Genomic DNA, 22111 nt, shown 5'->3' on the forward strand with positions numbered 1-22111 from the left:
ATGCCACTGCCCTCCAGCCTGGGAGACAGAGTCACGCTCTGTCTTAAAAAAAAAAAAAAAAGAAACCCTACTTCTTTTAGTTCTGTTTAACATTCTGTCTTTAGTACTCAAAAATGTGTTTCCATTTATGGGATTACAAAAACCATCAAGGTTTTAGCACTTTCAACGTAGTAGAAATTATAATCTTGTCTGGAGACCTAGTTTTCAATCTTAATACTAATTGGTTGATTATTAATGCAGCAATCAGTTCATTGATTCAGCAAGTATTTGAGCTCCTTTGTGCTAGATGCTGGCATCAGTCATTGAAGAAACGTGCTTATGGCAGATACAAACTTAGTAAGTCATGTATATTGTTGGAAAGTGATAAGAGCTGCGAATAGAGCTAGGGTAGGGAAATTGGGAGTGTGGGTGGGAGGACTCCAGTGTCATGTTGTCACTGAAAAGATGACATTTGAATGAAATGAGCCATTATGATATCCAGTAGAAGAGTAGAACCAGGAGGCCGGGGTAGTTGGAGCAGGGGGAATGAGGGTGACGAGAAGAGGGGATGAAGAGCAGGTTGCATAGGACTTTGTAGGATTTTGTAAGGACTTTGGTTGAAAGTGAGCTGATGGAAGGGTTCAGAGAACTGAAATGGTTTAAATTCTGTTTAAAAAGGATCACTGGTTGCTGTGTTGACTAGAAGGCATTTTCTTTCTAATTAAGTAAAAAATTAATTGGAAATTCAATAGCAGATGATCTTTATGTGTTTATATGTTTGTTCAGGAGTCGTTTAGCACTTACCATGAGCATATTATTTTCTCTGTGGATCATCGAGACTATAACCAAGTGAATAAAAAGGTGGTTGTCTTCTAGGATCTGAAGTATATAAAATTGTGTCTTCCATATGTAACAATTTATTTATAAAAAGCCATTCTCATGCAGTTATACATTTTATTTTGATGATCTGTATCTAATGATCAACCCAACCCAAGCAGTTAGCATTGAAATGTTAAAATTATTCCCTGTGTTATTTTTCAGTGTAATTAATGGTTCAGAGTCACAACTCTTATCTCATTCTTGTTTTCTTTCTCCCTGAGAGGGTTTTAAATGCTTGCATACACATAAAATGCAATATATATTTTCATCTTCCCTGGAGCCAATTTGACTATTATGACCTCTTTTTATAAAGAGGTGATCTGATTCTTTTTGTTTGTTTGTTTTGTTGTATCTGCCCCCAAGGCAGGAGCTTAGATGGGGCAAAATCCCTAGGTCAAGGTGTTGCGAGAACTCTATGGGAGTGTTGGGGACCACTGCTAACCATGTGATCCTTGGTTATTACTTGTGTACCTAGGAGTGTTTTGACAATTCCTGGGTATAAATAAGAAAGGGAGAATTAGTGGATAGTTAGTATCTTTGAAAATCAGCAGCTGGGCGCAGTGGCTCACGCCTGTAATCCCTGCACTTTGAGAGGCTCAGGTGGGTGGATCACAAGGTCAGGAGATCGAGACCATCCTGGCTAACACGGTGAAACCCCGTCTCTACTAAAAATACAAAAACTTAGCCGGGAGTGGTGGCAGGCGCCTGTAGTCCCAGCTACTTGGGAGGCTGAGGCAGGAGAATGGCGTAAACCTGGGAGGTGGAGCTTGCAGTGAGCCAAGATCGCGCCACTGCACTCTAGCCTGGGCGACTGAGCGAGACTCCGTCTCAAAAAAAAAAAAAAAAAAACACACAAAGAAAATCAGCACAGTGCAGAAATGCATGTGGGGAGTAGGGACTACTGGTGGGATAACGTTCTCTCCCAGGGTTTCCATCCCATTTCACTTGTTTTCACATTCTGTTTTTGAATTGAATTGAATTGAATTGACCTGGCTACCCAAGTATCTGAGTGAACAGCTTGTAGGAAAAAAAGATAAAATAAGCAGTTCAGACAAGTCCCTATTATTGGTGTTGATATAGTAGTTATTTGTTTGGATGTTTTGTTGTTGCTACTGTTATTATTCTACCTTTTATTGAAGAATGAGTATAGAAAAGTTAAGATACAAATGTACAGCTCAGGTAATTATCTTAAAAACAAATAATCACTCTCCATACATTAATAGGGGAAATGTAAAATGATTGCAACCACTTTGAAAAACAGCTTGGCAGTTGCTCACAAAATTAAACAGAGGCCGGGCGTGATGGCTCATGCCTGTAATCCCAGTACTTTGGGAGGCTGAGGCAGGCAGATCACTTGAGGCCAGGAGTTTGACACTAGTCTGGCCTACATGGTGAAACCCCGTCTCTACTAAAAATACAATTAGCTGGGTGTGGTGGCACATGCCTCTAATCCCAGCTACTTGGGAGGCGGAAGCATGAGGATGACTTGAGCCCAGGAGTCAGAGGTTGTGGTGAGCCAAGATAGCACCACTGCACTCCAGCCTGGGTGACAAAGAGAGACTTTGTCTCCAAAAAAATAAGTAAAAGAAATAAAGTTAAACAGAGTTACAGTGTGATCCAGTAATTCCAGTTCTAGGTATATACTTAGCAGAATTTATCTACACAAAAACACAGAAAAGTGTTCATAGTAGCATTATTCATAATTGCTGAAAAATGGAAACAACCCAGATGGCCATGATGTGAATGGATACAGAATATGATATGTCTATACAATGGAATGGAGCCACAAAAAAGAATGAAGCATTGGTACATGTTAGAACATGGGTGGTCTATGAAACATGCCAAGTGAAAGAAGCCAGTCACAAAAGACCACATAGTCATATGATTCCATTTAAATGTCCCAAATAGCAAATCCGTAGAGATAGAAAGTTGCCAGGGGCTGAGTGGGTCTGGGATAGTATGGTGAGTGACTGCTAATGGGTATGGGATTTCTTTTTGAGGGGAGAAAATATTTTGGAATTCAAGAATTAGATACTGATGATGTGAATATACTTAAAACCACTGAATTACAAACTTTAAAAGGGTGACTTTATGGCATGTAAATTATATCTCAGTAAAGCTGTTAAACATATCCAGTATGGACAGTGTCCCAGAAGACCCCTCATCACTCTCCCAGTCAGGGCCCCAGATTATTCTTGGGGGAAGAATAGCAGCTGTTGCTGCTGCTACTGTTTACCTCTCAGAAGGAGCCATTGTTTTAGACTAGGCGTGAAGCTTTATGTTCTTAGCACTTGCCAAGGCACAGCAGGGAACTTTTTGTAAAGCCCCATTTTAATCAAATGCTTCTTTGTGATTCGGTGGTGTCAAATGTGACCTATCTTTGGCAGTAGTATTATTTCTTGCCTTTGAAATCGGGTAGCTATGTACTCTTGACTTGCTTTTTTTAATAGAATGAATCTGGACCTTAAAATTTTAAAAGAATTTTTTAAAGTGCCATATATATATATATATGTTCAGAGCTGCCCTGCTGCCCCCCACCACTTCCCACCCTGAGATAGGGGTTGTTAATGCCATCCTTTAGGTGAACCACACATAGCATTAATAGTTCTTTTATTGTACATATAATTTCTGATCTTAAATTAAAAAAAACAAAAACTATCCCTAAATGTTTATATGCTTTTAAATATTTCAGACAAGATTGGGCGCATTCAGGATGATATGGCCATAGACAAATATTTCAAATCCAAAGTAAGGTCAATGTTGATTTTTTGCTTTTCAGTGATGTCTTGGCATTGCCCATTTTCAAGCAGGAAGATTCCAGCCTTCCATTGGATGGTGAAACAGAGCACCCACCCTTTCAGTATGTGATGTGTGCCGCAACGTCGCCAGCAGTAAAACTGCATGATGAAACGCTTACTTATTTGAACCAAGGTTAGTTTGGCTATGTCACATTTGACAAGTAAGAATTTACAGAAATACGAACTAATATTTTGGCATTGTAGCCTAGATTATTGGTAATAATTAAAAATTAGGTTCTTTTCTTAAATTTTACAACTTAATGAAAATTGTAGGAATTTTACTGTGAGCAGCTGAAGTACAGTTTGTGTAAACTGATTTGTGTTAAAGAGGGTCTGAGGAGGAAGATTTATTACAGGATTTTTAAAGACATAATCCAAAGGACTAGCAGGTAGGAAAGAAAGTCAGTTATTTTTAGGGCCAGTGATTTCAATATGGAACTTGAGAATGAATCAGAAGTCCAGCTAGCAAGGAACCTGGATTTTGAACATGAAGCAGTTCTGTGCTGAAAATAGACTTAAGCTGCACCAGGATGGAGTCTGTGGCTAAATAAACAACATCACATTTTATCTTCTATATCTTGTTTGTAGTTTATGTCAGAGTGTTACATTTCAGTGATATGAAAGAGATGGTGGGGAAGGAGGGAAAACGGAGATGTAGGGGTACTTTTTTTTTTTGAGTCTGGGTTTTGCTCTATCGCCCAGGCTGGAGTGCAGTGGCGAGATATCGGCTCACTGCAACGTCCGCCTCCCAGGTTAAAGCAATTCTCGTGCTTCAGCCTCCCAAGTAGCTGGGATTACAGGCACCCACCATCACACCCAGCTAATTTTGTATAATTTTAGTAGACAGGGTTTCACCATGTTGGCCAGGCTGGTCTTGAACTCCTGACCTTAAGTGATCTGCCTGCCTCAGCCTCCCAAAGTGTTGGGATTACAGGCGTGAGCCATTGCACCTGGCTCAGTTTATCTTTGGAAAGAGGAGAGATTGCTCTTTGCAGTTTGGGCACAGGCTGATGTGACTTACCGCTGTAAACAAAAGTACTTTGAATGTAGGAATTAATTTGTTGGATACATATACTGAAAGCATGTTGAATTCTGATTTAAAAAAAATTTTTGAACATTTTTACTGTTATATGCTCATTGTAGAAAAACTGGGAAATATGTGAAGGGATAATGCCAAAAATTGACTAATTAAGCTTTTTGGTCTGTTTCTTGAATGTATATACGTTTCCTTTCAAAAAATTAGAATTATGCATCTCTTCACTTAAGAGTATATAGTATTTGTTTTTCTGTCATTAAATAGAATTTTTACTCCGGAAGTTTTGGAAAGAACAATAGATTTTAGACTTTTACATGTGATTAATATTCTGAAATGTGGAAGAATAACTTATTTCTACCTTTTCATTTGATATATAAGTTTAGAATCTACAAGGTTTTACCTTCAGGTAGTCCTGTCTCTACATTTGTGACAATACCCTGTTTGTTTTTATATTTAGTGTTTGGGTAGGCAATCACTTATTTGAGACTGACGTTTTATATTTGAAAGAACCTTAAGAACTTACTTGGTAATCTGTTTTAGACACAAAAATAACAGAAGAAACAATGTAGGGGCAAGGATATTCACTGTAACTTTATTTCTAAAGATAAAAAAGGAAATAACCTGAATTTTCCTTACTTGTGGAATAGTTGAATAAGTTCTGTTACATACATACCATGGAATGAATTAGTATACATACACACCCTGTTTAAAGGAACATGTAGGATGTGCATCTGTTGGCCTGGGGAATGCCCATAGTTTATCATGGTTGTCCTTAAACCAGATAAAGATATTTCATGTCGATAAAAGTCATAATCTACCATCTGTAGTAGTGATATAGTAGACTGACACTAATTGATACTGTGCATCTAGCATTGTACTAAATACATGTGGTAACCTTATTCAGTTCTCACAGTAACTCTAGGAGAGGTTTATTCATTTTATAGATTAAACTTAGAGCAATTAATTACTTTGCTCAGTGTCAATTTGGAAAGCTTAGGTTTTAACAAAATTTTTTTGAAGTATTACAGTAATGTGCACAAATCTTAATGAATTTTTACATATATATTCCCTTGAAACTATTACATACTTTTACCTTTTCCAGCACTCCAGTAGGCTCACTTGTGCCCCTTTCTCAGGTGATACCTCACTTGAATATAATCAATATAAGGGCAGGTGGTTTTCATGTACTTTATTCTGCTTACTGCAGTATTAATGTTGAGTATTTTCCTGGTTCTGGAATTGTGTTATTTCTTGATTTTTCCTAGTCTTTTCAGAAAAAAGGTAGAAAGCTGAACTGTATATGTAGACATGTTTAAAACAACATATATTTTAGTAATTTTAAAAAATAAGGGCTGGGCACGATGGCTTACGCCTGTAATCCTAGCACTTTGGGAGGCCAAGGTGGGCGGATCCATGAGGTCAGGAGATCAAGACCATCCTGGCCAACATGGTGAAACCCCATCTCTACTAGAAATACAAAAATTAGCCAGGCATGGTGGCACACACCTGTAGTCCCAGCTACTCAGGAGGCCGAGTCAGGAGAATCACTTGAACCCAAGAGGCAGAGGTTGCAGTGAGCTGAGATCGCAGAACTGCACTCCAGCCTGGGCGACAGAGCAAGACTGTCTCAAAACAAACAAACAAAAAAAAAAAATTGAGTAATTTTAAAGGAATTGTACTTTTATGTACCCTTTTAAAAGAAATTATAATGCCTTTCAAAATAACTATATGAGGATTATAATATATATAATAGTGTGTTGTGTTTTGCACAGACTGTATCTTAGCATTTATCATCTTGACAAAAAGTTTTAAACCCAAGATTTTCCATGAATCCTTAAACAAGTTTTAAAATTTTCTATAAATACATATTTTCTTCTTTCCCTTCTTTTTCTTTCTCTGCTCCTTCTCTCTTCTCCCCCTTTCTCCCTCCCTCCTCCTCTTCCTCCCCCTCTCCCTCCCCCTCTCCCTTCTTTCTCCCTCTCTTCTTGGTCTTGCTCTGTCACCCAGACTGGAGTGTAGTGGTACAATCATGGCTCATTGCAGCCTTGACCTCCCAGGCTAAAGTGATCCACCCACCCTAGCCTCCTGAGTAGCTGGGCGTATAGGCACAGGCCACCACGCCTGGCTAATTCTTTAAAAAAATTTTCGTAGAGATGGGGGGTCTCCCTATTCATTTCCCACACTGATCTCCAACTTCTGGGCTCAAATGATCTTCCTGCCTTGGCCTCCCAAAGTGCTGGGTTTACAGGCGTGAAGCACTGAACCTGGCCTTTTTTTCTTCCTTCCTCTCTCCTGCCTTCTTTCCCTTTCCTTTTGTTTGTTTGTTTGTTTTTAGAGACAGGATCGTGCTATGTTGCCCAGCTGTTTTTGAACTCCTGGGCTCAAGCAGTCCTCTTGCCTCAGGCCTCCTGAGTAGCTGGGATGTAGTCCTTAAAGGTATATTTTTCTAATGAGAGGATTCATAGCTTTTTCTACATTGGACAAGGATTGGACCAGACTGAGAGATTTCTGAGTATCTTTCACCCTACCTCTTTGTCTACTGAATAATAGAAGCTTGCTAATTTAAGCTAATAAGACAAACAAAGATCCAGACTAGCAAAGTGTCTTCAGCTCACTAGACTCGCTTTTCTTTTTCTTTTTAATTTTCTTTTTTATTTATTTTTTGAGACAGGGTCTCACTCTGTCTCCTAGGCTGGAGTGCAACGATGCAATCTTGCTCACTGCAACCTCTGCCACCCAGGCTCAAGGGATTCTCTTGCCTCAGCCTCTGGAATACCTAGGACTATGGGCACATGCTGCCGTGTATGGCTAATTTTTGTATTCGTAGTAGAGACAGGGTTTTACCATGTTGGTCAGGCTGTTCTCCAACTCCTGGCTTCAAGTGATCCACCCACCTTGGCCTCCCAAAGTGCTGGGATTACAGGTGTGAGCCACCACGCCCAGCCGAAATGGTCATTCTTGATGAAGAGTATTTGCCACTATGTAATGCTGTAAAGAAAATAAAAATCAAATTCGGTATAGTCTTCACTTTGTCAGTAGAAATTGGAGCAAGTTTTCCTAGTTGTATTGATGTCTTAGTGTCATATTTTGAGTTCTTTTTGAACTGCAGAAGGACTGAGTTTAAAAACTTATTTGTGTTTAAGGCTGGGTGCGGTGGCTCATGCCTGTAATCCCAGCACTTTCGGAGGCCGAGGCAGGCAGATCACCTGAGGTTAAGAGTTCAAGACCAGCCTGGCCAACATGGTGAAACCGTCTCTACTGAAAATATAAAAGTAGCCAAGCGTGGTGGTGCATGCCTGTAGTCCCAGCTACTCGGGAGGCTGAGGCAGGAGAATCACTTGAACCTGGGAGGCGGAGGTTGGAGTGAGCCAAGATTGTACCACTGTACTCCAGTCCCCCATCCCCGCCCCATGCAAACAAAATAAAAAAGCAACCTGTATTTGTGTTTGCCTGGTTATGCCTGAATAAGAAGAGCAGTTAAGTCCTTGACTTTAACTGTGGAGTAAAAACTGTAGTCCCAACATGGAGCCACCAGAGGGTGGAGTACACATAGCTGGCTTTCCCTTTGGGCAGGGCTCTGGCTGGAATAGACTGCCTTTTGTCTTAACAGCTGGGGGCTGAGCCTTTGATGCTTCCACACGTGATAATATGAGTGAGACTTGTGATCTTACTCCCTTGCTGACTTGCTACTGCTGGATCAACCCCTAACTCTTCAAATAAAAAGAATTTCTCCTTGTTACTCCCCAAATGCATTTTCATTTGGAGACCAAATTCTACATGGAGAATACTCTGCTAAGAATGTTAATTAACAAGCCTGTAATCCCAGCATTTTGGGAGGGTGGATATCTGAGGTTGGGAGTTCGATACTAGCCTGGCCAACATGGTAAAACCCCCCATCTCTACTAAAAATATAACAATTAGGCTGGGCGTGGTGGCTCACACCTGTAGACCCAGCACTTTGGGAGGCTGTGGTGGGTGGATCACGAGGTCAAGAGATCGAGATCATCCTGGCCAACATGGTGAAACCCCGTCTCTACTAAAAATACAAAAATTAGCTGGGCGTGCTGGCACGTGCCTGTAGTCCCAGCTACTCAGGAGGCTGAGGCAGAATTGCCTGAACTCACGAGGCGGAGGTTGCAGTGAGCCGAGATTGCACCACTGCCCTCCAGCCTGACAACAGAGTGAGACTCCGACTCAAAAAAAAAAAAAAAATTATCCAAGTATGGTGGCACACACCTGTAATCCCAGCTACTTGGGAGGCTGAGGCATGAGAATTACTTGACTTTGGGAGATGGAGGTTGCAGTGAGCCCAGATTGCGTCACTGTACTCCAGCCTGGGCAATAGAGTGAGACTTTGTCTCAAAAAAGAAAAAAGAATGTTAATAAAGTACAGGTATAAGGCCCTAGAAACAGCATGTTTATTGGATTAAGAATTCTGTTAAATATTTCGGAAAGTTCTTTTTGCTTAGTTTCATTTTTCACAAAATGAGATTTCCTCCTGATTAGTTTCAGTTCATGTTACTAAAATTTTATGATAGGAATAGGACTTTAGAAATAAGGTTTCTAAAGCATTGAACTTAGCAAAATGGGAACTGTCACATCTTGGGCTCCATATTACCCTGGAGTCCCATTTGATGAAGCTAGAGTATGTGTTTTCAAGGATGGGTGGGGACATGAATCACAACAGTTGTATTTTTCAACTCTGGCAGAATTTTTGCATTTCTGAGCCAAAAATGGAACAAAAAATAAAACATGAAAAGTAAATTGAGAAGATAAAGCTAAAAACAGGACTAGTGTCTCATAGAATATTACTGTTGGTCTATATTAACTTTATATTTCATTAATACTGGATCATTCTTTATATTTCAGTTACAACCTAGACTATTGTTTCAGGAAGCCATGGTATTAAAATACTTATGGATTGGGGGAGAAAGTAGGAAATTTCTGAAAGTCTGGTTGTTCTCTCAGTGGATATTACCATTGAAGAATATAATAGTTTCCAATAGGGAAACCACTTTGAGCATAGCAAGTGTTACAGAGCCTTTTTTCTTCTGTTTTTTTTTTTGTTGTTGTTGTTGTTGTTGAGATGGAGTCTCGCTCTTATTGCCCAGGCTGTAGTGCAATGGCACGATCTCAGCTCACCGCAACCTCCGCCTCACAAGTTCAAGTGATTCTCCTGCCTCAGCCTCTGGAGTTGCTGGCATTACAGGGGCCTGCCACCACGCCCAGCTAATTTTTGCATTTTTAGTAGAGACAGGGTTTCACTGTGTTGACCAGGCTGGTCTCAAACTTCTGACCTCGTGATCCTCCTGCCTCAGCCTCCCAAAGTGCTGGGATTACAAGCGTGAGCCACTGTGCCCAGCCTAATTTTGTATTTTTAGTAGAGACGGGGTTTCACCATGTTGGTCAGGCTGGTCTTGAACTCCTGACCTCAAGTAATCTGCCCGCCCTGACCTCCCAAAGTGCAAGGCTTACAGGTGTGAACCACTCCACTTGGCCAACTCTTGATTTTTGTGCCTCAAGTGAGCTCCTACCTGTCTTTGAGGTTAGGAAATGGTGACTGTTCAATTCCTTGATCAGAAATCGGGAGTAATCCTCAACTCTTCTTTCTGTTACACTTTACATCTAATATAGCAGAAAACTGACGGATTTATGCTGATCTGATAGGTGAAAAATGATTTCAGTGTGGTTTTAATTTGCATTTCTCTAATGGAAGTTGAGTGTCTTTCAATACGTTTAAGAACTGTTGACATTTCCTTCTTTTGTGGACCCCCACATGTCCATTTCATTTGCTCATTTTTTTCTTCTAGGGATACTGGACATTTGTTAGTAATTTTTGGAGACAGAGTTTTGTTCTTGTTGCCCGGGCTGCAGCGCGATGGCACAATCTCAGCTCACTGAAACCTCCGCCTCCCAGGTTCAAGCGATTCTCCTGCCTCAGCTTCCCAAGTAGCTGGGATTACAGGCATGCACCACCACACCCAGCTAATTTTTGTATTTTTAGTAGAGATGAGGTTTCTCCACGTTGGTCAGGTTGGTCTCAGACTCCCAACGTCAGGTGATCTGCCCACCTCAGGCTCCCAAAGTGCTGGGATTACAGGCGTGAGCCACTGTGCCCAGCCCATTTGTTCACAATTTTATAGGAGCTCTTTATGTACTGGGGAGATTAGCCCTTTATCTTGCAAATATTCCCTCTGTGACACTTTTTTTTTTTTTTTTTTTTTTTTTACTTGACCAATTAGAATCCGAGTCAAAGGGCATAGTATTTAATTTGTTGACAGGTGCAGCCACATTGCCTTTTAGAAAGACTTTTTAGTTTATATTCTGTACATTATTCAAGGTTATTTCTCCCCCATACTTGCCCACTTGATTTTTAATTAAATACTTCTTCTTTTGTTTGTTTGTTTGTTTTTGAGATGGAGTCTCACTCTGTCGCCCAGGTTGGAGTGCAATGGCATGATCTCAGCTCACTGCAACCTCTGTCTCCTGGGTTCAAGCGATTCTCCTGCCTCAGCCTCCAGAGTAGCTGGGACTGCAGGCGCCTGTCACCACACCCGGCTAATTTTTTGTGTTTTTAGTAGAGATGGGATTTCACCGTGTTAGCCAGGATGGTCTCTATTTCCTGGCTTCATGGTTCGCCCGCCTCGGCCTCCCAAAGTGCTGGGATTACAGGCATGAGCCACCGGGCCCAGCCTAATTAAATACTTCTTATGGCCAGGTGTGGTGGCTCACACCTGTAATCCCAGCACTTTGGGAGGCTGAGGCAGGTGGATCGCCTGAGGTCAGGAGTTCAAGATCTGCCTGGCCAACATGGCGAAACCCTGTCTCTACTAAAAAATAATACAAAAATTAGCTGGGCGTGATGGCGGGCACCTGTAATCTCAGCTACTCGGGAGTCCAAGGCAGGGAGAATTGCTTGAACCTGGGAGGCGGAGATTGCAGTGAGCCGAGATTGCGCCACTGCATTCCAACCTGGGCGACAGAGCGCAGCTCCCTGTCAAAATAAATAAATAAAAAATAATAAATATTTCTTATTGAGCTGATAATCAGCATAAACCTTTTGTTAATTTTTATTTCCTAAATTCTTGTGAGGTTGAGTGTAATTTTAAATATAAATGGTGTATTTTTCAAAAGTTTGTATTCTTCATTTTGAAAATTATTTCTTACTGTTTTCAGAATACAGATCCATTGTTAAATATACTGCATATATCTTCTTCCAATCTGTATCTTAGTTTAACTTTTTAAAGTCTCTTGCCATAAAGGTGTATTTTAGTGTTTCTCTATCTGTTGAATGAACGTAAGCAACTTTTCTTTGTAACAGACTGTATATATGTTGTTTTCCTTCACCAGCCTTGGAGTGATGTAGTTGTATTTTGATAACCCCTTGTTGAATTTTGATCCTATACTCTAGAATCCTTTATATATATATATATATATTTTTTTTTTTTTTTTTTTTTGAGACGGAGTCTCGCTCTGCCGCCCAGGCTGGAGTGCAGTGGCCAGATCTCGGCTCACTGCAAGCTCCACATCCCGGGTTCACGCCATTCTCCTGCCTCAGCCTCCCGAGTAGCTGGGACTACAGGCGCCCGCCACCTCGCCCGGCTAGTTTTTTGTATTTTTTAGTAGAGACGGGGTTTCACCGTGTCAGCCAGGATGGTCTCGATCTCCTGACCTCATGATCCGCCCGTCTCGGCCTCCCAAAGTGCTGGGATTACAGGCTTGAGCCACCGCGCCCGGCCTATATATTTTTCTGTAAGCCCCCTGGGAGTATGGACAAGGTATTGGTAGTTATAAAGATTCATGTGATACTATAAGCATTCTTTAATTTTTACTGATTTTCTGCATGCCAAATTATACTGTCATTTTTATTATTTAATAACATAATCCAGAAATCATTTTTTGTGGATTTGGAGTACATTATTAATTTTTTTGCAGCATTTTCCTAATTATCTAGATTGATGTGTGAATGTCTGTGTTTTCTAATGAACACTAAAAGTGGAAACAACCCAAATATCCATCAACTGATGAATGGATAAACAAAATTTGGTATGTTCTTTACACAATGGAATAGTATTAGGCAATAAAAAGGAATGAATATTATTTGACAATAAAAAGGACTGACACATACTACATATGGGTAAACCTTGAAAACATTATGCTAAGTTTAAAAAGCAAGGCACAAATACCCACATATTGTATGATTCTGTTTATAAAAGTATCTAGAGTGGGCAAATCATAGAGACAGAAAGTAGATTGGTGATTGCTAGCAGTTGGCCGGGCCGGGGGTGGGAGGTGGGTGTGGGGGAGGGATTGGAAATGACTACTAATATAGGTTTCCTCTTAGGATGATGCAAATGTTCTAAAACTGGTAGTGGTGATGGTTGTACAACTCTGACTATACTGAAAACTAATGTATTACGTACTTTTTAAAAATGTGAATTTTATGGTATGTAAACTATGAGAAAAGCTGTTACAAAAATTAGTCTTAGGTAATGCAAGCATAATAAAAATTTAGTGTAAGAGAGTGGCAGATGAAGATAAATTGACAGAGAAACGTTTGTCTCCTGTAATAATGTAAGGACAGAAGGTTGGTGTGATTTTTCAGGGAAAAGAAGGATCAACCTGAATTTGCTTCTCTAGCAAGTTAACTATCATTGTGTAATATATGTTCTGAGAAACATGCATTTTGAATTATGTTAAGCAAAGTGATGTTCTTTATAAGGATTGTTTTTTATACACAATTTCTTTAAATAGGTCAGTCTTACGAAATTCGGATGCTGGATAATCGGAAAATGGGTGATATGCCTGAGATCAGTGGAAAATTAGTAAAGGTAAGGACAGTCCATTTTAATTCCCAAATGGATATTGCTGTGATTGAATGAGTTTTTGTTTTAAAAAAATTAATTTCACTTCAATAATTGTTGTATTACAACTTTTTAACTTTTTGAGCTATATTTTGTTTATTCACCTGTAAAATGGGAATTACAGCCATTATTGGGTAGAGTAATTGTGAAAGACCCTTGGAAATCAAGGAACAATAGAAAAGTTTGTTGCAGTTATGGGGTAAAAAACTCACCACCACAACAAAAAACTATAAGCCTCTCTAAAAGTAAAAGATAATATGGGGAAGAATGTCAGTGTTGGCATAAAACTTTAAAAAATCCTTTACCTTGTAAAATTTCATTTAAAAAATTGAAATCTCTGTTCACCCTACCCATGTATCTGAATTAAGATGTCATCATCCTAGATGTAGGAGGCATAGCTGTTTTCCAGCTAACCTGTTCTTTTAGGATATATCTTCAGAACCATCCCTGCCCCCAGCCCCTCCTCGCCTGTATCCATCATACATCATGGCTAGTTATAAATTCCATAGCATTACAGGGCAGGGTTAATGAAAGAATCTTAATTGGGGAAAGGTGAAACCTCATGTGACTACGTGTTAGCAAGAGACAAGTTCTCTTGATCCTTCCATCTCCCCACAGAGTGGCATGTCAGGGCCCAGGTGCTGCTGGGCCCTCATTGTGGAGGGGCATCCTATTGGAAAGACACTGCCCTCTGTGGATCTGCCTTTTTGGTGGGTAAACATGGGAAGGGCATCCTTGTGGTGGGAATTGGATTCAGGCAATCTAAATTTGGTGTGTTAACTAATGTGGCATGTCTGGGAAAGCCAGCTGCCCAGTACCTGGAGGGCACCTGGAAGGTTACTTGGGGATCAAATGATAGGTTACCAAAGGTGCTTTGGAACTTCTTGAATGTGCAGAACATATTCAGCAGTGTGCTTTCTCTGATTGTTCTGTTTTTGTCTGTCTTTGTTCTGTGTGGTTTTTTTTTTTTTTTTTCTTTTTGTCTTATTGTTAGGGCCTCATCACATGTAAGATGCTGGGTTTTTTTTGTTTGTTTGTTTAAATGTATCAGTGTAAAAGAGTTGGAAAGTTGTTTTAATTGTAAACTCCATAATAAAATTTAGTAGGATTTGATGGGCCCTATATTGAGGTCTTTAAAACTGGATCCAAAAATGTTAGAACAATTTTTAAAATATTTTATTATGGTAAAATTTGAACATACCCAGAAGTAAAGAAAATGGTACAATGAATCCACATATATCCATCATATGGTGGTATATAATAAATATATCTGGTATATATCATGAGTTCTTACAAGTTCTCCTGCCAACTTCAACATGCTCCACAATTTACCAGTCTTGTTTCATCTATTCCCCCTTGTGCTTTTTTTGTGTATGCTGGATTACAGAATTTACTAATTCGTAATTTTAACTCATTTCCTCATTCATGACCATTCAGTGTTCTGAGGAAAATATAACAAACTTTGACATCCAGACCAAATGCCAAAATTCAGTGTCCATCAAGGCATTGAAGAAAATCAATTCTGAAACAATTGTCTTTGTCATTTATCAGTGGAGACAGGCTGGCTTTCCAGGGCAGTTCCCTGAATAGGTGGTAGGATTTAGGAATAATTACTCTGATAGGTGATACCTAATGCTTAAAATATTTTGGCAAGCTGGTTGAAATATCTGTCAGATTAACTTGGAATAGCAGGGTTAAGTTGTATAACTGCTTTTAAGTTCAACTTCCTTGTATTTACTTGCAAATTAAAACATGTAAAAACATTTAATACATAAAATTAGTGCAAGTAAATAAAGGGAAAAGTGATACCTCATTATGACATAATGAACTACTGTTAGTAACAAAACCATTAACTTATAAATGCACAATAAATGTTTCGCTGACACAACACTAGTTGTTAGTATACTAGACAAGTATATTCCACTTATTCTGAAGGCATCAGTATCTAAATATTTAGCTCACTGATTGAAAAGAGTTAATTTTTTTTTTTTTTTTTTTTTTTTGAGACGGAGTCTCGCGCTGTCACCCAGGCTGGAGTGCAGTGGCCGGATCTCAGCTCACTGCAAGCTCCGCCTCCCGGGTTCACGCCATTCTCCTGCCTCCGCCTCCCGAGTAGCTGGGACTACAGGCGTCCGCCACCTCGGCCGGCTAGTTTTTTGTATTTTTTTTAGTAGAGACGGGGTTTCACCGTGTTAACCAGGATGGTCTCGATCTCCTGACCTCGTGATCCGCCCGTCTCGGCCTCCCAAAGTGCTGGGATTACAGGCTTGAGCCACCGCGCCCGGCCGAAAAGAGTTAATTTTTAAAGCACTTTACATTGACTTCATCTTTGATAAGCCAGCTGCATGATTTTTGGTGGATGTGCCAGGCATTCAGTTATATTCTGTAAGCTTGTCTGGGATTAAGAGCTACTGTCTGCTGCTACCAAAGACTGCAGGATGAATTTCTTGGAAATCACATCCTTTTTTTAGCTAGAGAGTCCCTAAAATATGCTTCAAACTTCTAGAGTTTTATTTACTGGCCCTAGGATCTTCGACTATGCTACTTAAATCTTGGGGGGAACCTTAGGGATCAAGTGATAGGTTTGCAGAGGTGCTTTGGAACTTCTTGAATGTGCTGAACATATTTAGCAATGTGCTTTCTCTGATTGTTCTGTTTTCGTCTTTTTTTGTTCTGTTTTTTTCTTTCAGTCTTATTGTTAGGGCCCCATCACATGTTGCTAGTTCTGAAAATGTAGTCAATCTCCTTTTAGGGAGAACTTTCAGATAATGAGATTTTTCTCCCCATTTCATTTAAGAAGTTCCTTTCCTCTCTCCCTCCCTTCTCCCTCTCTTTTTCTCTCCCTTCCTCCCTTCCTTTTCTTTCCTTCCTTTTTTCCTTTCCATTCTTTTTTGGGTAGGGTTTTCTGGTAGAAACTGGAAAACCTGCTAGACAAATTCTAAAAGAGCTATACAATGCTAGAATTTTTCTTACATATCTTGTAATTTCCTAACTTTGATCCTCCTTTTATCTTCTTTAGTATTTTAGTCTGACCTAGAATGGGGCTTAGTAAAGCTCTGAAGTCTAATATCTGTATTCTCATACTGTTTTCATCTGAGTATGTGTATTTAGTATGGTTCTCACCGAATATGGAACAATTAGAATTGTGATATTTTCTGTGCTGTACTTTTGTCTGGAGACAAGCTGGCTAGCAAATGTGAACCGCTGGCACTGGTGTCTTAGGGGCCACCACTAGCCTATGCACCATCACTATGAGAGCTTTGCTGTGGTCAGGTGTGAAGTGGGTGCTGGGTAATGGGTTGGGCAGGCCCTGCAGGTGTGGGTGCAGGTGAGGAAGATGGGCATGGAATAAAGCAGCCACTGAGCCCTATAAATTTCTCCCACATTGGCCTCTTTTTTAAACTATCTCAAAGAAAAAAATTGCTACTTTTAATTGGCTACTGGGACTACAGGTGCCCACCACCACGCCCGGCTAATTTTTTATGTTTTTAGTAGAGACAAGGTTTTACCATGTTAGCCAGGATGGTCTCGATCTCCTGACCTCCTGATCTGCCCTCCTCGGTCTCCCAAAGTTTTGGGATTACAGGCATGAGCCACCACACCCAGCCAAAAAAACTCAATTGTTAACTGTTATTTTAAATTAACAAAGTTTTACCATTGTGCCTGGGTTTCTCTGTCTCTGTCTTTTCATTTTTAATAACTCCTGTATGCATCTGGTATTTTCTTTATAGGAATATAATTCTTGCTCATTAATTTTAGTGGGAAGAACCTTAATTTTGAATTGTAATAACAAATTATTTTATTTATCAAACGTAAGTTACCATTTTATTTATAATTTTAATTTCTGAGTTATAATTCTTTGCACCAAGTAATTGTACCGTAATCCAGGTATCCAAGGGCAAAAGAGTTCACTTATGGAATGTTTAAAACAGAATCTGGTTGTGTATGTTCTACTGCTATGGGTTAACACATAAGAAGTAGAAATGGTCCTGCATTTTAGCTGGAGCAGTTTAAAAGTACTCATTTTCCCCACTTATTCCACAGAGCATCATAAGGGTTGTATTCCATGACAGACGGCTACAATACACAGAGCATCAGCAACTTGAAGGATGGAAGTGGAATCGCCCAGGAGACAGACTTCTTGATTTAGGTACAGGCAGTGATCAAAAGACCATGGAGATGAGGGCATTGTTTAGCTATGCCCAGTAATGTGTTATGTGGGCATCATGAATTACTTGTGTGGGGAAAGTTTTGGTGTTTGTGGATTTTATGTCTTGTCTTTTTTTTTTTTTTTTTGAGACAGAGCCTTGCTCTCTCACCCAGGATGAAGTGCAGTGGCACGATCTTGGCTCACTGCAGCCTCCACCTCCCGTCTTCAAGTGATTTTCCTGCCTTAGCCTCCCAAGTAGCTGGGATTGCAGGCATGTGCCACCATGCCTGGCTAGGATCTTGTGTCTTTAGAGTTGTTTTCCATATATACATACACACACATATATATATGTATGCATGTATACATTTTTTTATTTTTTTCCCATCCTTGTATTATAAAGAACCGAGAGAGTTGTTGTATAGTTAAAGAGTCAAGTAACTTTTTGGTGCTAAACTAATGTGAACCTGGAATTCTACGATTTTGAAACCATTTAATTGTAAACTGGTACCATCTTTTCTTTTTTTTTTTTGAGATGGAGTTTTGCTCTGTCACCCAGGCTGGAGTGCAGTGGCATGATCTTGACTCACTGCAACCTCCACCTCCTGGGTTCAAGCGATTCTTGTGCCTCAGCCTTTTGAGTAGCTGGGACTACAGGCATGTGCCACTGCATCCGGCTAATTTTTGTATTTTTAGTAGAGATGGGGTTTCACCATGTTGGCCAGGCTGATACCAAACTCCTGAGCTCAGGTGATCCACCTGCCTTGGCCTCCCAAAGTGCTGGGATTACAGGCGTGAGCCATCGCGCTCAGCCTTATCATATTCTTAAAAAAATGAAATACAAACCATGGTAGGGGAAACTATGATACTTGTTTAGGGTAGGTTTCCATGTTGAGGAAGTTGATCATGGAGACCATTGAAGGACAGAGTTCAAAGCAGTTACAATTATTTCATTAGAATATAATAGGTTGTAAGTTTTTAAGTTATTTAAAGTGGATGAGTTTTTATGTAACTTCTTTTTAAAACATAGATATTCCAATGTCTGTGGGAATAATTGACACAAGGACAAATCCAAGCCAGTTAAATGCGGTTGAATTTCTGTGGGACCCAGCAAAACGCACCTCTGCTTTCATTCAGGTTTGGATTTTTACATTATTAGAAGCATACTAACCTAGTTGTTTAGGTCATGGCAGGATTGAATTTTTGATACAGTATCATTTCCTTGAAATGCCTATTTGTAAACTATGTTGTAGTGTCTTTCTATATAGATAGTTAGGTTTAATCTAGTAAGTTCATCCTATTTTAAACTAACATATATGAAGACATTCTATGATATGGAAAGCATTATTCAAATGTTATTTTTACCACTAGTAGTCCCAATAATGAAAATGTCTGTTTTTCATGAGATGTGTTTCTCTTGAACAAAAGTTGCCATTTAAGAGGATACAATTGAAAAAAGATTGAGGTTTTAAAATTCCTTCAAGCATTATTTTAAAAACATTCTAATACTGAAAAATTCAAACCTCTACAAATAGGATAATAATGATGATTAATTGTCCATGTAACTGTCACCTGGCTTTAGCAGTTTTTTGTAGTTTCTTCCCCCTTTTATTGTTGGAGCACTGTTTTTTTTTTTTGTTTGTTTGTTTTTTGAGATGGAGTCTCATTCTGTCATCCAGGCTGGAATACAGTGGCTTGATCTTGGCTCACTGCAATCTCTGCCTCCCAGATTCAAGCGATTCTTATCTCTCAGCCTACCGAGTAGCTGGGATTACAGGTGTGCACCACAATGCCTGACTGATTTTTGTATTTTTAGTAGAGATGGGGGTTTCACCATGTTGGCCAGACTGGTCTTGAGCTCCTGACCTCAAGTGATCCGCCTGCCTTGTCCTCCTGAAGTGCTGGGATTACAGGTGTGAGCCACCGTGCCCAGCCTGTTAGAGTACTTTAAAGCAAGTTTCAGACATACTATTTCATCCATAAATATCGTGTCTCTAAGAGATGATTTTTTAAAAGTAACTGTAATATCATTATTCTATATTTTAAAAAAATAGTAATTCTAATACCCAGAATGTTCAAATTTGTATGTGGTGAAATTTAAACTACCAGGTAGGTAATATATACAAGAGGAAAACCACTTACTGGCTGACCAGCCTACACAAGCTATGCTTTGCATGAACTGTAAAAAATAACTTGAATTTTGCCTTTTGGTATTCTACCAATATTATTCTCCATCAGTTAAATCACTGGGGGCATGGTTTATATCAGCCAAATATTGATATAAACTCATACTGTTGGTGTTTGTCTATAAGGCAACTAGTTATGTAGTAAATCAGACTGATACAAGACCTGGCTTTACATCTCAGGTTGTATTGTCATATTGCAGAGATCAGTTTTAATAGTGAGTCATTAGAAGAGGGGATGTGTAGCAGTCAGAAATGACCAAGGTCTTGCTGTTAACTCTGTGTGAAACCCTAAGGATGTCATCCAGGTGGGTATTAGGAGACAGGGCAGGAGTGGTAGAAGGATGAGTATTGCCCTCTGGATCCTGAATAGTCTTTGAAGAGTTGACCAAAGAGTTTAGATGGATACAGAATAGTATGGGTAGTGGGCTTTCTGGACTATGAAATTTCCCCAGGCAAAGTATCACAAATTAGTGTCTGTAGGAACGGCAGTAAGATAGTTGGCTGGGTAGAGCAGGGCTAATGGCAGTAGAGGACAAACAACAGAAGCTCTAAATGATGAGGTGAAGATTGCTGTGGATTGAACAGGGCTTAGGACCCTGGGTCTGAGATTAGCAGACAGTCCCAGGTGGAGGTGGGCAGTATACATAGGAAGCTACTGTAGTGTTGTACCCCTGATTGGAGCCAAGTCCTGCATTAGAGGAGAGGCATTGTGATGGGCAAGAGCTCAGAAAGTCTGGAGAGGCTCAGCTGGATTTGTGAGAGGGAAGCCATATCTTAAAAACAATTAGAGAGGTTCATAGATAATTTGGCTAGTATGTGTGATGAGTTCATTTTAAAGGATCTTGAATTTATAGTGGTGTCAGGTCACTCAAGAGGGAACAAAATAGAAAAATAACCAGTGGTAGGTCTTTGAATCCATTTCAGCCTGAATCGTTTTATAGGTACACTGCATCAGCACAGAATTTACTCCACGGAAGCACGGAGGTGAAAAGGGAGTGCCCTTTAGGATCCAGGTTGACACATTTAAGCAGAACGAAAACGGGGAATACACAGATCATCTACACTCAGCTAGCTGCCAAATCAAAGTTTTTAAGGTAAGAGAGAGAACCCGGTTTTCCGTAATTAAGGCTCAGTTTTGCCTATAAAGCTGTGTGTCTGCAACCTGATGGATGAAATAGTATACTTTGTTTTTAAGCCTAAAGGTGCAGACAGGAAACAAAAAACTGACCGAGAGAAGATGGAGAAGAGAACAGCTCATGAAAAAGAAAAGTATCAGCCGTCCTATGATACCACAATCCTCACAGAGGTAATGTAGTGCAGCATTTGGTTTTGGAAGAGAAGCAAAGGTTGCATATTAGTCTATTTCCAAGATGAGTTTTGCTACAAAAGGGTTGGGGAAGATTGGGTGGCAGTTTGACACGTTATTGTTTGTGAAATTTGTGGGGAAAATATTTAAATTTGGGGATTTTGTTAGACTGTTTCCTGGGTGGGATCTTAAATGAAGATGCTGAAATCCCAATGAGGTCTTAGAAACAGACCTTAAAAACTTTGAAGTTGGCAAGAGACTTAAGTTGGGGCCTAGAAAGTCCAATTTTTGTCACTGCTGGGGTTTTGCATTTTCTTTAACTTTGAATCCTGTTAGTCATACATTTGTTTAATTGGACTGAAGAGACATGAAACAGGGTGTTAGATCTTTCTTTGTATAATGAAAAGACATTGATCCCAATCTTTGGTGTTTGTCCAGATGAGGCTTGAGCCTATAATTGAAGATGCAGTTGAACATGAGCAGAAAAAGTCCAGCAAGCGGACTTTGCCAGCAGACTACGGTGATTCTCTGGCAAAGCGAGGCAGTGTAAGGGACTTCTGCTTCTCTTTTCATTGTGCAAGAAACCTTGTGCAGTGTTAGATATAGGACCAACTTCCACCGCAAAGTAAAGCCAAAATTGTTTTTGATGTCCATGTCTTGATTTAATTTGCTTTTGTTTAGACTTCCTGCTTCTGTTTGTTCCTCACTGAGGAAAATTTCCTAAATCTAACACTTTAAAACAAAGCAAAAAACAATGTTGACCATATTGGGTGGTTTTGGAGGGAAAAAAAGACACTCAGAGATATGTATTCCCTCCCTGACTCCTTCCCTTCCTCCTTCCCTCCCTCTCTCTCCTCCACACACATACCTCCTTCAAGAGCACTGAAATTAATTGAAAATACTTTCTTTAGTAAAT

At 39.8% G+C, this 22111-nt stretch overlaps 1 protein-coding gene and 1 non-coding gene across 9 annotated transcripts in view; one reads left to right on the forward strand and one right to left on the reverse strand.

Moving 5' to 3' along the window:
* The window catches only part of UBP1 (upstream binding protein 1), a 55174-nt gene that overhangs the window by 12585 nt on the left and 20478 nt on the right, over positions 1-22111 (forward strand). For 4 of the 8 annotated variants that reach the window (XM_015132330.3, XM_077990657.1, XM_077990656.1 and 1 more), the window contains 7 exon segments: positions 3638-3789; positions 13447-13523; positions 17601-17706; positions 18734-18840; positions 20831-20983; positions 21085-21195; positions 21634-21741. In XM_015132330.3, coding sequence (XP_014987816.1) covers positions 3638-3789; positions 13447-13523; positions 17601-17706; positions 18734-18840; positions 20831-20983; positions 21085-21195; positions 21634-21741 — 814 coding nt within the window. 8 annotated transcript variants of the gene reach the window in all.
* Positions 16453-16513, reverse strand: LOC114676557 (U7 small nuclear RNA). Its single transcript, XR_003727613.1, has one exon. It is a non-coding gene; the product is annotated as a U7 small nuclear RNA (small nuclear RNA).

Source organism: Macaca mulatta, chromosome 2, assembly GCF_049350105.2.
Source record: "Macaca mulatta isolate MMU2019108-1 chromosome 2, T2T-MMU8v2.0, whole genome shotgun sequence".
NCBI classification, from domain to species: Eukaryota; Metazoa; Chordata; class Mammalia; order Primates; family Cercopithecidae; genus Macaca; species Macaca mulatta.